Raw genomic sequence first — 17,247 nt, 5'->3', positions numbered from 1 at the left:
AATGCCGGGGGCTTAAGTGGAGAGGAAATGTTTTGAGAATGATGAGGGCAATGAATGTACAAATGTGCTTTACACAATTGATGTATGTATGGATTGTGTTAAGAGTGTATGAGCCCCTAATAAAATGATAAAAATAAATAAACAAAATAAAATACAGCGGGCTCTTTGTCTGACACAAAGATAACAGTATCTATACACCCCCACCGCCTGAAGCAGTCTGCACTTCAGTGTTTCTGTCGCACTGTTTTCTAGAGTATGAGCACACACGAAGTACCCTGTTTCCCCGAAAATAAGACAGTGTCTTATATTAATTTTTGCTCCCAAAGATACGGTACGCATTGTTGAACCCAAAAAAAACCCGGAAATTTATTATCTGTATATGATACGGTAGTTGTCATCACAAACCAGCATAACCAGACAAACTGTGAATCCTACAGTATCAAGAATTTCTTGTTACTACCATTATTTCCATGCACAACAATCTATGGTACATTCACTCACACTTCCTATCTGTTCCTGCGCAGCAGCGCCCGCCACTACAATCCAGAGTCCAGAGTGCAGGGTTATGGTGGTTTCGGGGGAGCTTATTATTGGGGAGGCCTTATGTTTCAGCAAGAGGCAAAACTGTAAGTAGGTCTTATTTTCAGGAGATGTCTTACTTTCGGGGAAACACGGTAGTACAGACTTAAAACACATAATCCCCACTGCCATCAAGTCAATGTGCCTCACAGCAACCCTATAGCCAGCCTCGCCTGTCTCCCAAGGAGCAGCTGATGAGTTTGCACTGCCAACTCTGTGGCTAGCAGTCCAATGTTCACCCAACAAACAGTGCCACCAGGGCCCCCAAAGCAGACTAGGTTGTACTTTTTCATGAGATCTGTATTAAATATGCGAGAAATTGAGGTCACTCGCAAAGGTAAAAAGAAGCAATGACTAACATATGAATAGTGGAGATGGAATCTGCTTACCAAGCCATCTCCTCCTCACAACCTCAACTTGCTTCCGCCTGCTTCACGCCAACCGCTAGTGAGGAAAGCCACACGAGGGTCCTTCCTATGACTCAATGATTTCAAAGCGAGTCACACGCCCACACTTTTCCATGTGCCTACACATTGCTGTGATGAGGTGCCATTGTAGGATAGAAATCACAATGCGTATTCATTAAAAGCCCCAAATAACCAATGAATATATGCTTATTCATGTCCCCCCAAAGAGAGCTGGCAGCCATTAACAAGATAACATGAATGCGAGACCAAAAACACCCTCCACCTTCCTGACTGAACTCCCCACCCAAACTTGGTACTCTGAGGCCCACCTCTCTCTTAACTCAATCTTCCATCTAACACGGCGTCCCATCCCAAGCCACAAGGAACAGCACCAGACTCCTCCACTGTGGGCTGAGATTGAGAACTTATGCTCACTTTGGGCCAAGAGCCACCAGAACGACCCACACAGTGTGACATGCAATTCTACCTGAGTCCATTTCTCAAATGAGAAGCCCACTGAGGGAAGATTCAGAATCCCAAGAACCTACTACCTCCCACCCCAAAAAAAAATTGCAGGAACCTCCAGGAATAAAGGACCAAAGTGTCTCCAAAATAGGGGGCTTATAGAATTTCCATCAGGGGCTGCACGCTGCTCCTGCTCTGAGCAGACAATCAGATTCCTTTCTCTTTCTCTTTTGCACAGTGTCTGCTGTATTTCAATTGACTAGCAATGCAAGTTTCGTTGACAACAACTATAGCCATGAGATGTGTGAACTGATATGTTCAATTCACAAAGCCCACCATTTGATCAGACTATGACTGATACATTTTACAGATGAGGAAAGTAAGGCCAAGGAGTATATAACCTGGCTGAGGTCACACAACAAATAAATGGTAGAGCCAGGAGAGAGTTGGGTTCCACTCCATACTATTAACCACATACCAGAAAAACTACCATTGTCTTTAAATTGTTACTATCTCCACCCATCAAGTCACACACACACACACACAAATATATATATATGGTTTTAAATTCTGTTCGATCTCTGAACCCATGGATTTTTCATTTTCTAATTATAACTCAAAGAAATCTATTACTTACCAGCCAAACAAAACAACCCCTACACCTCCCACACCCATCATTCCTAAGACTTCTCAGTCAGTCCACACCTTCTCAACATTAACTGTTCAATCTGATGTCCCCAAATACTCAGCTAATTGAAGGAAATACAAGTTTACTAAAAACAATAAAAGGTGACAGATTGCCCAGTATAAGGCAGTAAGGAGAAAGATGCTAAGCATGTGCATCGAATACAAAAGGGGTGTATCATTCCATACCATGGAAACAATATTAATGTTTGATCATTTAAAAATAAAAGCCCTTTGACAATAGACAAATTAAAACCAAACTCTAAGGAAGTTACTGGGGAGGGAAAAAAAAAGTTGAGTGCCTACCCCATTGGAAGCAGAAAACTTTCCGAAAGGGGGCTAACTCTTCCTTTTACAAATAATTATCTTAAATAAGCTTCAAATGGTTTATTTAAAATACCTATTCTTAAAATCTCCATAAAGAAATATACTAGGGATAACAATAAATTTTAGAAAAGTGCCGAACTATAAGAACTCTAAATTCTAAAGCTTTTACATCTGTGCCAAGAAGAGTCTTAAGTGAAGTAAAAGTGATGGCAGCATATACAAGGGACGGACTTCCTAAAGGAAACAACAATAAACATAACCTGAAAAGAATCGGCTGAGCCTCTTTTAAAACCATGCTACATGCATCATCTAATAAAAAGTGTAACTGTTTTAATTCAGAGGTTGGAAAATTAGTCTAGGTAAGATGTCATCTGTGGCTGGCTTCAGTTTCTAATTTCAAAGAAGGAAGTCAAACAGAAATTCCCTTGTATGTCTCTGCTGACTGTGACAAAATACCTTTTTATCTAAACCTCAAAACAAGTACATAACGGGATGTACACATCAGGACTCATTTTAAGAGTGAAAGAATAACTAGAAATTCACATAATCATAAAAAACTAGAGAAGCATATAGAGAAAGTGTGAGCCTGGATTTTTGAAGAGTCAGTATTTTATTCAAGAAAGTGTAACCACTAAAGGAACCTTAAAATGTCCAACTTTCAAACATGCTCATCTATGTATATATGATGATGTAGGAATTTTAGATCCAAAGTAAGAACTGCCATCTGGTCAACAAAGCATGTCGTGCTTGAAGGACATTTTAAAATAACGACTTCAGGCAGTTACTCTGGACTTGGCTGGACATCTTCACCAGGGTTAGCACACTCGATCAACTTATTTAAAAGGTATGCTGTTTGTGAGGAGAGCGGAGGGCTGAGTCCATTGATGGAGCTCTAGGACAGGGGTCTTCAAAATTTTTAAACAGGGTGGCCAGTTCACTGTTCCTCAGACCCACTGGAGGGCCGGATTATAGTTTAAAAAACAACGATGAACAAATTCCTATCACACTGCACATTATCTTATTTTGAAGTAAAAAAACAAAATAGAGCAAAAACACCTGGCGGGGCAGGCCAGGTAAATGTCCTCAGTGGGCCGCATGTGGCCCACGGGCCATAGTTTGAGGACGCCTGCACTAGAGTTCCAGTTCCACTTTATCCATCATCCTTCATGGTTCACACCACCACCAGGAAACAACAATGAGGAATCAAAAACTAAAGCCTATAACCCTCAAGATATTTCAATAGGATCATGTATTATACTCTTGCTAAGACAATTATGTACTAACTACACAACCTGTTTGAAAGCCACAAGCATCTCCTCAACACAGACACAACACACACACTACCACTACCACCACCGCCCATAATCAGGGCCACTGCAACCAGCCATAAATCTAGCTTAACCTGTAGAGTCTAATCCACAATTGTCTCTGATAGATTTCACTACTAGAGTTGTGACCATAACCACATAATAAGCTGTTCGGAATCATTAATATGAATTCAGTAAGACGAGTATCTGGCCTACTAATAACTAAAACAGATTTGCCCGCTAAGTTCTTTTTAATGCTTCTTAAGAAGCCCTCTCAGATGCATAGCCACTGTTCTACAGTGCTGTCCCGTCACAAACATGGTAGCCCCAGCACCAACATCCATGAGAGATGCTCGTACAGAGACACTTCAACCTAAAGGAAGTCTACTGTTTCTCATCAATGTACCCAAATGTTGGCCAGCCATAGCCTCAGGAGAGCAGGAAGGACAGGCACTGAGCTCAGGTAGTGAATACAGTCGTTCCTAATCATCTCCCAAGTGGCAGCGAAGGATGTCAAATGCATGACTGCCCAAAGCTTGAACACATGGATAATAATTATTGTGTATCCCAATAATTCACTGATATGTTGCACCATGTGGTACAACTCCCTCTTTTATGATGAGTCATCTTTAAAATGGAGAGGAGGTGTGAGTTGGGAACAATGCTCAACGTTACACATATGTCTTTAAGTCATTCACATATATACAGTGTGTATTTAGAAAGAGAAACATACAGAACGCGATGCAAGAGCAGATCTAAATGTACTCCTAACAAATCTTACGGCATCTTCTAAGACACAGCACTGAGGATTAGTGCAAAACATGGCTGGCATTTAAGACAGGTAACATATGCTCGCTGTGCTGTGGGCTCTATAAACGGAAGCACTGCATGACGGATGGAAATAAGGTGAGACTGGACTATGTATTCCAAACCGCAGATCCAAGAAGCTGCCAAGCATTGTGAACACCTGGCACATCATAGCTGATCTTGTCCTCCCTCTGAATTTTCCATTAAACTCAGTTGTTTTTGACACACACGGCGATAGTTTCTAAAAAACAACCCGTAATTCTGTGGAGTGAGCAAACAAAAGGAGCAAACCAGGACCCTCATCCCACACTCCCCTCCTTTTCCCTCTAAACACTCAAACTGACTCTAAAATAAACCATCAATCTAGCCATGGAAAATATTAAGCACGAAAATTGAAAAGAAACTACATAAGTCACAAATCTGTCAGAGGAGAAAGAAAATAAGCAACACAGGGCATATGCATGAAGTCAGGCAGATACCACTAAGTTAAAGGGATACATGACCACAATGTCACTATTTGAGCATAAAACCATAAAAGATCTTATCACACTTCCAGTGCCAACTTCCTTACTTAAAACCATCTTACGTGCATCTAGGAAAGGTCAGCCGAAAAAAATATCTCCTGGTAAATTAAAGAATCCATTTGATAATGACTAGCTATGGTCTTAAAAAATTTTTTTAATAAATAAATAAAATTTAAGGTGCACACAATGTGATTTTGGACTTCCAAGTATGAAAAAAACTTTTAAAATAAACACGTTGAACGCTCTAAAGATTTTAAAAACAACAAGTAATGAAATACCACATATAACACAAGGCTCTGGATGGCTATCAACAAGAGTCAATTGCAATGACCAGGAAAGGCATTACAAGCTAGCAACTTGGGGCCAACTTTGTGGCAGGAACATGTTTTTTTTGGCCCACAGGAGTTTTGGGTTGATTCATTTTTAACCAGAAACAGTACAAAATATTTGAAATCCATGAAGAACTTCAAATACAAACCCAGTTAAGTGAGCTCACGTTCCCAGGCATTAGGAAGTTGCACCTATGTTTCTAGCCCTCCCTCCTGGCTGAAGGTACCAAAGTTTTCGCTTTGGGTACTAACCTTTTCCTCGATGGCCCTTCTTCAAAATCGGAAGAACTAACATCGTTGCTAGTTGAAGACACTTGGGATGCATCGTCCTTCTCGTTCTCTGACTGTTCAGATGCTGGTCCTAATCCCTTAGACTGGCCATTACCAAGGAGCCCTACAGATGAGAGAAGGGGAGATGGCATTAGCACTTCTGTACAGTTAACCCAAAACATGGCAGGTAAAGACGTGCGCGCGCGCACACACACACACACATACAAAACTCACTGCCATTGAATCATTGAGGACTCATACTAATCCCCACCCCACCCCCACCCCCGCAGGTTTCTAAGACAGTAACTGTTTATAGGAGCAGAAAAGTCCAGTCTTTCTCTTGAGGAGACTTGTGGAAGCTGATGGCTTTGAACTGCCAATCACACAGATTGCAGCCCAAGGCGTAAGCACACCACCACCACCACAAAGAAGACAACCTGGCCTTTCCTTCAGACATGAATCATATCAGGAAATTGTAAAGATCCGTAGTTCTCAATTGTGAGCAAGCATCACAGGTCACCTGGACAGTTTATTAATACACAACAGGCCCAGCCTCACCCGCCCACACCTGCCCAAAGGTCTTATTCTAGCAATTATGCTAGGTGGTGCTGCTATTTTGCTGATCCTGAAAGTTTGGTATGTTTTTTTAATCATCATATTGTGGGGGTCTTGTAAACTCTTATCCCAATATATATATAATGGATATATATATCCATTGTGTCAAGCGCATTTGTTGTCATCCTCATTCTCAAAACATTTGCTTTCTACTTGGCCCTTGGTATCAGCTCATTTTACCCTCCCTTCTTGGTACCCACCCCCCCATGAACCCTTGATAACTTATAAATTATTATTTTGTCATGTCTTACACTGTCTCCCTTCACATACTTTTCTGTTTTCCATCCCCCAGGGAGAGGGTTATATGTAGATCCTTGTAATCGGTTCCCCCTTTCTACCCCATCTTCCCTCCACCCTCCTGGTGTCGCCACTCTCACCACTGGTCTTCAGGGGTTTATCTGTCCTGAATTCCCTGTGTTTCCAGTTCTTATCTGTACCAATGTACATCCTCTGGCCTAGCCGGATTTGTTAGGTAGAATTGGGGTCGTGGGGGTGGGGGGAGAACATTAAATAGAACTAGAGGAAAGTTGCATGTTTCATCATTGCTACACTGTACCCTGACTGGCTCATCTCTTCCCTGCAACTCTTCCGTGTGGGGATATCCAATTGCCTACAGATGGGCTTACTCCGCACTCCCCTCATTTTTTGTTCTTTGATGCCTGATACCTGATCCCATAGACACCTCATGATCACACATGTGGGATTTGTTTCTTCTGAGCTAGATGGCCGCTTGTTTATCTTCAAGCCTTTAAGATGCCATGCACTATCTCTTTTGATAGCTGGGCACCATCAGCTTTCTTCACATTTACTTATGCACTCGCTTTGTCTTCAGCGATCGTGTTGGGAAGGTGAGCATATGGAATGCCAATTTAATAGAACAAAATGCCCTTGCATTAAAGGAGTACTTGAGTGGAGGCCAATGTCTATCTGCTACCTTAATACTAAATAAACATCCTGGAAGCATATTTTAACACCAGATTACAGGCATTTCTTATATAGCTAACTACGGACATACAAATTGACACATGTATGAAAGTGGACACTTTCTTTTAAAAACAACTTTAAATGTTTTTCTTTTAAAAAACATTTAAAAATGATTCATGTATAGTAAGAAAACATAATTACACACTATTAACTAGCAAATGAAACTATATGAACTATATGTTTGTTTGAAATTTATCCTATTCAACATTTGAGATACAGGGTGCAGTGTATGGCAAGTTGGGTCACTTGAACCAGTCAGTATGACAATCTCTGTAGCATGGTTTTTCTTTATAGTTGAAGCTTATTTTCTAAGAACTCTTGGACTACATTTATATTCATGGCTGAAATAATGCTTTCACAAATGAACCAGCGATTTACTGGGATGAATACTCAGTTTGTGTTCTTGTAAAATCAACACATTATCTACAGAGATAAGTTTACCACACAAAAAAAGGTTGAGATTGGGGTGGGCAGATGGGGGGGGAGAGATAAGAGGAGCTGGAGGTTGGAGGTGGGAGAAGAGAAAGAAGAGGAGCCGATCCCAAGGGCTCAATGGAAAGTAAATGTCTAGAAAAGAACGATGGAATATATGTGCGAATATGTCAGATACAATTGATGTATGGTTTGCAACAAGAGTTGTAAGTGCCCCCAATAAAATTATCTAAACAATTTTTTTAATTAAAAAAATTGAGATTAGAAGGCTTAAAAGAAAATGAATATGGGTTTGTATCATTCAACTGATAAAAGTCAACATAAATGGTTTAAGTGGCAAATGTAAACAGTTTCTGGATTTTTCGTTGAAGACAAGTGAAAATGCGTCAAAATGATGGGTCCAGAAAACCTGGTGTTCAGAACCACTTTGTTACCAGAGGAACCCTGGTGGCGCTGGCTGTTAGGGTCGGACTGCAAACCGCAAGGTCAGCATTTCAAACTCACCAACTCTCAGGAGAAAGCTGGCTATTTGACCTGGTAAAGATTTATATACAGCCTTAGAAACCCTATATGGGATCACTGTGCGTTTGAATCGATTTGATGCCAGTGGGTTTTACGGTTTGTTTTTGGTATGTAAACTCAAATGGAGGACAGACAGGAGGAGGAATGGAACTAGGACACCCAGGGAAGAAGTGGGTACGTGACGCTATAGTTCTTTTTTGTTGTTGTTGTTTTGTTTTGTTTTTCTTAACATTTTATTAGGGGCTCATACAACTCTTATCACAATCTATACACACATCAATTGTGTAAAGCGCATTTGTACTTCATTCTCAAAACATTTTCTCTCCACTTAAACCCCCGACATTAGGTCCTCATTTTTCCCCTCCCTCCCCACTCCCTCATAAGCCCTTGATAGTTTATAAATTGTTATTTTGTCATATCTTGCCCTGTCCGGCGTCAACCCTCTCCCACTTTTCTATATTTCTAAGGACTGAAATCATGACATGAACTATTGAATGAAAAACTGACCTAGCTCTGTAAAGTATTACCCAATGAACAATTTTAAGAAGTTAAAATACAGATCCTATCACAATCTCTGGGCCAATTAAGTCTGCACCAGAAAAAGGGAGCCCTGCTGGCATAGTGGGTTACCTACAGCAGTTCAGAAACACCATTTGCTCCAAAGGAGAAAGGCGAGGCTTTCTATGCCCTGTCGACAGTTCAAGGGCAGCAGGTGTAATCTGTCCTATGGGGTCACTATGGGCTGGAATAGACTCGATGGCAAGTGAACAAGTGAGTGATCTGAACCAGGAGGGGCACAGATTACGTCAATGCAGTTTATTTTCCAGATTATGGAAACGGACCCCAAAACACGTGTCATCAGTTGCTGGTTGTGAGAACGGAAACATGAGGCCCCATAGTTTTCTGTAGCCTTTTTGAAGGGGCCAGACTATCTTGTTCTGCACGAGAGCAACCACTAAATCTTTCTCAAATTTGAGCATTCCACTCTGTATTAGTCAGCACAGAGAACATTTATAGTTTAGCACCCTCCCACCCAACCCCCACCATCCATATATATCTACTGAATATGCTGACAGAACCTATTTTAGTTTTACTGTTTTAATTCAAATTGTATGGCCTGTCCATTCCAGAAGAGCCAGGTCAGCAAGATGGAATATGCTGCCATGGGGCAGAACAGCCATTATTATAACATTAGACAAGCTAATGTGGGCTGCCTTTTCTTTCCCCTACCTAACAAAACACTGCCACCAATCTTTTACATTGTTATTTTTAAGTCAATGAAAAATAATGAAATGGCACCCCCTCCTACAAACATAGAAGGCGTTTTTATTTTTCTAACACCCGCACCCACCCACCCACATGCACAAACCTTTGTTGGGGAGAGAAGGTTAAAGCGGAAATTGAATGGCCCACGATTTCAGTCTCTACATTAGCATCTGTTCCTCTCTATTAATATTCAGCAGGTTGAACTTAAAATTAAAGCATGTCTATTGTCTTTCACAAAAGCAATAAATGTGAGCTGAAGACTCCAAATCGCTGGTAAAGGCAGCTTGGGGACTGCGCCTGCAACCTCAGCAAGTCGCCATCAGCTGACAGGAGCAGAGTCACAGGCAGGAGCTCACTCCTTCACCACAGAGCCGGTCTTTTCTCAGGAGCCAAGAACCCCCGAGAAAACAAATACTGCAGAACCCTGCCATCAAAGGCTGCGCCCGCTCAGCTTTTCATCCTATCTCCCCCAGTAGCAGGGAATGAAATGCCCTCCCCATCGCCCCCATGCATAAGGCATCGCAACAAACTAGCTCCTTTCAGAGCCTGGAACTGTGGCAGAAAAGAGGGAGGTTATTGTTCTCCTCAGACTCGAAGAAGATATGTATGCTCTGCTGCTTCCTTCTGCATCAATATCGGGTGGGGGCAGGGAGATGGAATGGAAAATTTGTGGCATAAATTAAGCAGCGATTCCTTATGATTCCTTAAGCGCTTTGGGAGTAGAGACATTGATGATAACTATAGGTGTAGAAACATAAATGCACAAGTAACTCATCCTCATCAGTCTGAAGAGCGGGCTTAGAACTTCTGGTCCTGACCACGCTGGATTTTGAATCAGTCCTCCCATTAGCTACACATACACAGCAGATTTCCAAATGGAAGGTAAGGTTGGGTGTCTCCTTTCCACAAAGTGCTGCTTGCCTAAACAGGGGTTTAAAAAAAAAGAGGAAAAACAAGAAGACCTCTGAAGCAGTTCCAGTGCTTCTAAAACATCTGGAGCACACCAGAGTAATTAGCATATGTGGGAGAATCCATGCATTTAGCTTTGTTGTGGAAGAGATGCACAAGAGGTAATTCTGTACTGTGCAGCCAATGCAGTCTGTCACCCTGTCACTGTGAGACAAGGTATCACATTACATATTAAACAGTCAAGAATCCAAAGAGCTTTCATTTTCAACAGCAATTTTTGGTGCGTCTATGAGGGGAGGGGGCACCAAAAGGTAAGCTGCAGCACTTTTGAATTAAGAAAAAAATGATACACGAGGCCTTCTTTGCTGAGGCAGGACTCCCTCCTGAGGCATTCCAAATGCTTAGTGTGCCTCTCAAATTTTGGAATGGCTTGCCTTATTAGATATTGGGCAGAGGAAAAATTGGACTGCTTCCTTTTAAAATGGGGTGGGGAGTTTAAGTCCAATTGTGCAGTCAGGTCAGTGGCTAAGCTTCCATCCATTTGATCTATGGTCGCAGGCCAGGGGGCGAGAAAGTACAGCTTTCAGAGAGCCAACCGTGGGCTTGTCTGTGGACATGCTCCCAGAGAAAAAGGCAGAGGTCCCTGAGAAGAGTGGCCGCCATGACCCAGGGTGCCACGGACACATACTCATAGTTAGCATGCAGAAAACAAATGACTTACTGCCTCAGCTTATTGAAAATAATTCTCTCCATCCTGAGCAGGCTCAGGCTCCCTCTCCTTTGTCTACTCTGCCCGAGCAATGAAGACTCTCCACTCCAGCCAAGGAGACCGGACCCAAAGAAGAGCCTAACAAGCCCTCGAAACAGTCCAAAATGGAGGGAACACGAGGCCTTTGTTTTGTTTGGGGGAGGGACAAAAATAAATAAATAATCCAAGAGTCCTTTGCTACTCTTTTCCCACACAACATTTCTCAGTCATTAGAAATATTGAGCCTGCCCCCATTTCTTTGGTTGGTTTTGATTTGTTGTGTCTTGGGATGGGTGGGTGGTTTTTAAGAAAATGTGGTAGGTCCACATTTGATAGTGATAATTATTAGCATGGGGAAGGTAGGCCACAGGGAAAGTGAGAAAGACACCCAGCCCGACTCCACCCCACCCCAATTTCAGAGCCAAGGCGAATGATTGAACCTGAGAAAGACCCGCAACAAGGGACACCAACACACACACACACACACACACACACACACACACACACACACACACCCCAAAAAGCATCTCTTCACCTTGAACTACCACAGAACAACCTACCAGGAGGCCGTACTTACACAAGGGCAGATCCATGCTAAGACATAAAGGGGGCCCTACTCTGCCTGCCGCTATCCCTGAATGGCTGGCCACCGCTAGAAAATAAAAGACTTCTCCTTCCCACTTCCCACCTCTGTCACTGGACAGGAGACGCACCCACTGGGGGATTCCAAGGGCAACCAGGCTGACAGGTGAGCTGTACTGAGAACAACAAATCTCCGGGGATACAGCCTTGGCATCCAGGAAAGACTTCTGGGGCAGCCCAGAAGTTCATCTATGAACACAACATCAGTGAGGAAAATCTCCTGAGCACGTGGGCATAAGTAACTTCTGTGGGAACTCTTCCTCCTTTTCACATATTCCTCACTCTGATTACACATGGTTGTTCTTCTCATCATCAGGGCAAATGTCAGATCTATTGGATGGTGATAACCCTTGAATTACAAACCACCACATTTCTGTACAGTGAGAAGCATTGAATCATTTCTCCTCTTTGCCAACCCCCACACCTCTATGTCCATAGTCCTTAATTTTAAGCTGGCAGCCCAGCCAAGCACATGCCTGCCAAACTACCTAGTAGTGACTGCCCACCAAGATCAGGGTTCCACTAAGTAGAGGATGACACCAGAGCACCAGAGGGCCGTCCCTATGAAAAAAAAGATGCATCCAGTCCCCTAGGTGTGTAGAACAATGGCTACAACGACTCCAGATGGTGGGAATTTAGAGTTATGCAGCAGAAGTAAATCAGGGGTCTTCTTAATAGATCTTTGAGATAGAAAAGAGGAAAAAAAATCACAACAACATAATGCACGTCCTAAGAAACCTTGAGAGGTCAAAACCTGATTTTACAAGGCATACTACTTGCCCTATTTGTAGCACTGCATCTCTGCAACAGTTAATAATCCAGACTTGGAAGAGGGGGGAAAAATTACAACACAAATAAATGCTATTAAATCATTGCATTTTATCCCACAAATGTTATTAACGGAAACATCCTGAACTAATAGGAAAATTACCACAAAGGTAAAGCAAGCTGGCTTTAATGCAAACCCACAAAATGCCATGAAGCAGCTAGGTTAGTGCACGAATCTACCATGATAACGGGATAATAATGCTACATATTCTGTGTCCTAACTGTCTAATCTGTCCATAAGCAAATCATCATGTCGTCCCCACAGCCCTTTCCGACAATCATAGGCATTCCCTAAGATAATAAACAAGGGGCTCTTAGAAGTTCTGGGTTAGGTTTTGTCTGGAGGCAACCGGGAAGGGCAGTGGTTTCCCTGTTCGATTACCTGGGCCCCTTAGAGACCTGACTGCACACCTACTTTCCAGATGGATGCATAAGGATTATTAAGTGGCCTGTGCTAATTTTTAAAAACAAAAACTGCTGGCAGCAAGTTCTGAAAAGCCTACAGCTCCCTGGAGCACCATTCTTTCAAACACCGAAACATCTTGGAAATCACAAAGAAGCAGAGCTATAGGGGTGTGGAAATGAAATCTGCCCAGATTTGAAGCACCTAATGGTAGACCCTAAAATTCATGTGTGTTTGTATCTAGTCATACAAACGTGGATTAGTGCACAAAATACGGAAGATGAAGCATGAGCATCTGAAGTTTACAGCTCTACGGTTCTAACCCAGAATCCCATGAGAACTATGGACCAGGCCTCAGTTTGCTCCATCTTTCACGGAGGTGGAGAAGAGAAGATGAAGGGAGATGGAAATCATGCACGCTGCGTATACTCCTAACCTAAGCTCTGGTGAGAATGAACTAATCAACTTTAATCAAGCATCTATTTTTAAATTCTGGGCAATGATCAAATAAACTAGCAATAACATAAAGGAACCAGCCTGAGCCGGTGGCGTTCAGTCCCCAGAGAGATGTCTCAATTCATACGAGCCTGGTAAAAACTGCAGGTTTGACCAAAATGGTCAACAGAGCTTACTGTTTTAAGAGCGGCCTTAATTCTCTCTTGTAAATTTCCAGTGTCTTTGCAGAAACCACCATGGCCCCTGGGGAGGTTATCAAAGCTGAAAGATGATTAATACTAAGCAAATCATAACACTTTTCCATATAGCACCTTGCCATCCATAATGGATTTAATCAGACTCCAGCAGGGAAACCCACAAAGGCCTATTTCACCAACAAAAGCCATACCAGCCTGAAACAAATCTAGAGCTATTTGGTTTTTATTTTATTTAGAGGAACAGACCTTCTATCCCAGGCTCCTCAAGATAAGCCACCAAAAACTGCACCTGACAGACCCGTGGAGCAGCCATCCTCAGAGCCGGATCATTGCAGAGAGGCGAGGGAGAGGACGGAGGACAGGGAGGGCGGGCGGGCGGCGGGCGGAGGCAGGCTCCAGAGCACTTGTCAACAATCCTCCGCTGTACGTAATAAGCAGGCGGCGGTGCCGATTCCGCGCCGCAATAGGACGGCCAGAACAGCACTGGGACCGGGGGGAGGGGAGACGGCAGGCAGTGGAGGTTATTTATGTGGAGGGGAGGGAATCTAACACCGAGGAGGAGGGGTCTCCGGGTATTTTTTTTTCCCTTCCCAGTTTTCCTCCTGATAAATTAAAATAAGAAAAATGAAAAGAGCGACAAGCTTTTCATCTTACCATTCCCCCAACCCGCAATGCAGACAAATCGGGAATTATGGAATTTCTCACACGGGAAGGGAGAGGGAGGACAGTGGATGGGGGAGGGGGGCATTCAGTTTAATTGTCCACACAGCTGCTTTGCCCAGTCAGACCTCCACCCCTCCCCCGCCCTGCCCCTGGACCACAGGCTCAATGTCACATGTTTAATAGCATCGCGTTTTTAATATCGTAATCTGTGTCATTCCACACTCGTCTTTTATTTATTTGTATTTGTTTTTTTGGCTGGGAAACCTGGGCAGCTCTCCAGACAAGACTACACAAATCTCTTTCCACATGCTCCTCCAAGCACCTCCTCCTGCCAGCCTGCCCACCCTCCTCTTTCTTACAATTCCAGCTCCCACCCTGCTTCATTACTTACCAAATGACCTACTGATACCCAGCCACATGGGCCACGCTGCCCAGACCAAGCCCACGGACACCCTGTGTCCATGTGTACACACACACACACACACACACACCCCTGACCTAGCCCCTCCCCAAATCACACAAATTGATCTAATCTAATAACACAGGCTGTGCTCCCTCATTGTTTCTAGAGCATCTTTCACAAAACAGGATTCTGTGTCCTGGCAACTGCTGGAGGGGTGAAAGGCAAGCCCTCCAGCAGAGGGCTGGCTGGCTCACTGGCCTGGGAGTGCCCAGTCCACATCTCTTGTCACTTGTCACGTTTGTTGGTTTGCTTTGAGTCAATTTTTAAAAGGCTGCAACTTCCGTCAACAAAACACATGTTCTAAACAAATCACCCCCCTGCACTTTTCTCCCTAAACTCATCCAAGGGGAAAGGGGAGATGATGGGTACCCCTCTAGGAATTTGTGGAACATGGGTATTTCCCCACAGACTCCCCCCACCCTACCCCAATGGGTGTCCCTTATTTTGACTGGGCCCGTTTTGGTCGTTTCCTTTAAACTAATCAGCTTCAGACCCAGGAGCTTATTTAAATCTCAAAAACACACTAAAGTACTGCAAATATTCTCACTGCCCTGGTTTTGTGATAGCCAGGGCAGGCTAAGCATTCGCTATAGTAAGACCATGCAGGTGTCCCTAGGCTGAGTTCTTTCTCTGGGCTTGGTTTTATAAATGCTGGTGCTAAGTGTGAATTTCTGTATATGGCTGGTACTCTAAGTAAGAATCTTTGTCAAGTTTAAGATGACTGTCTAATGAAATAGCAAATAATACATGCTCAATTAGGTCTGAAGAAGGGAATCCTGCAAAGATCCCTCACCATTAATGTCAAATTATTGTTTTGTTTTCTAAAAAATATATAATTTAAAAAAAAAAAACTTTAAGCATCTGTTTTATCTGGAGTGACATCACCTGACTAGCAGTTACCCAGGACTGCCTGATTCCAAAGACAGTATTGATAACTTCCTGTCCCAGGTCTCGCTGTTCTGCACTGCCTTTGAAAGAAAACATACTGGGAAGTAGGTAAGGGTTTTCCTTTGCCTTAGCATCCATTAAATCATTGTAAAATTGTAATTATCCATTGACCTTCACAGAGATAATCAGTACAATCTGCAATCTTCCAGTTTACAGATAAGAAAACTGAGGTACAAGAAGACTTCTTTATTAACCAGAAATCCCAGAGTGTATGCCTCAATGTGACTCAATAGACAAAAGGCTATTTAGGGATCTGGCCATACTAACACCCTGGAACACCACTCTCTAGTCGTTTCACTGCCGGGGAACTCCCAGAGCCCACCCTTATTTAGTCTTGGTGAACAATTGTTGGGTATGCATCCCACTGCAGCATAAAACATATACCGTCAATTAGAAAATATTCAAGCATGACTACTTGGCATCTTACTTCCTTTACTGGGATTTGCTTTTTGGCTCTTTCATGAAACAAAAGCACCCAAAGCAAAAAGTTTTAAAAACGATGTCGATATGGTGTAGGGCAATTCTACAAAGTCTATCAAAAAAGTAGAAAAGGAGAGAGACAAACTGACCAGCAATGAATTCCAGGGAGGTCATGCATGGATGGGGATAGCTCATAACAAGCCCAGATCAAACATTCAAACCCTGACACACAAGGGCCCCAGAAGTTTACAGCCATCCGCAGTTACAGAGTCTGCTCTTTTCCTATCTACACTCCCCATAACATCACTGCTTCCTGCTCTTCACAGCAACTTTAAAAAGTAACAAGCTCTGAAAGCTCAAAAAGATAAGACCTAACAGGATGCTGGCCACAAACTGCTTTTACTTCCCAAAATCATTAGCATCTTGAGCTTCCACTCAGCAGGCCCTAAATACATGCAAACTAGACTTCTGTGCTTGTGCTCTGTTATCTAGTCAGGAAGGAGTGAGAAGGCTCTCTTCATGAACTGAGGTTTTGAACTGTGGAGATAAAACACCAGCCCCCTTCTAGAGAAGAGAGGAATGAACCAGTTAAGACTAGCAGCACGCTCACCTTCTGTTAAGCAACAAAATAAAAATAAAATTGAGGCTAGCCTCAGTTTAAGAGCCAACAGAACTTTAAAATCACTTAAATGCTGTAAAGGGGAAATGGTACAAAGGGTAAGACTGGAAAGGATATATCATTGTTAGAAGTTAATGATGATAGCATACTAGCTACATTTCCATATCCAAATACTTCCATAAAGGAAGACTTCATCAAATATCAAGTTCGTCTCCTCCATTCAAATCTAATATTGAGATTAACCCCTGAGCCCATAGCCCAGTTCAATTACTAGAACATGAGCTGAAACTCCTACTATCAATATATGTCTAAACAGTACCATATGAATAAAGATATGTACATATGCAAATATATTTATATGAGGATGGGGAAATAGATCTATGAGCCTATATTTATAGGTTTAGTATTAAGGTAGCAGAAGGACATCGGGCCT

General features: G+C 42.7%; 1 protein-coding gene and 1 non-coding gene across 2 annotated transcripts in view; one reads left to right on the top strand and one right to left on the bottom strand.

The window, feature by feature from the left end:
* The window catches only part of JARID2 (jumonji and AT-rich interaction domain containing 2), a 273,050-nt gene that overhangs the window by 105,258 nt on the left and 150,545 nt on the right, over positions 1-17,247 (bottom strand). Inside the window, 1 exon segment of the mRNA XM_004718079.2 lies at positions 5,682-5,823. Coding sequence (XP_004718136.2) covers positions 5,682-5,823 — 142 coding nt within the window.
* Positions 15,359-15,490, top strand: LOC115872690. Its single transcript, XR_004048006.1, has one exon. It is a non-coding gene; the product is annotated as a small nucleolar RNA SNORA72 (small nucleolar RNA).

Source organism: Echinops telfairi, unplaced genomic scaffold, assembly GCF_000313985.2.
Source record: "Echinops telfairi isolate 266 unplaced genomic scaffold, ASM31398v2 ScPeMD7_7439;HRSCAF=8477, whole genome shotgun sequence".
In the NCBI taxonomy this organism is placed as follows: Eukaryota; Metazoa; Chordata; class Mammalia; order Afrosoricida; family Tenrecidae; genus Echinops; species Echinops telfairi.
This window is presented reverse-complemented; position numbering and strand designations above follow the sequence as displayed.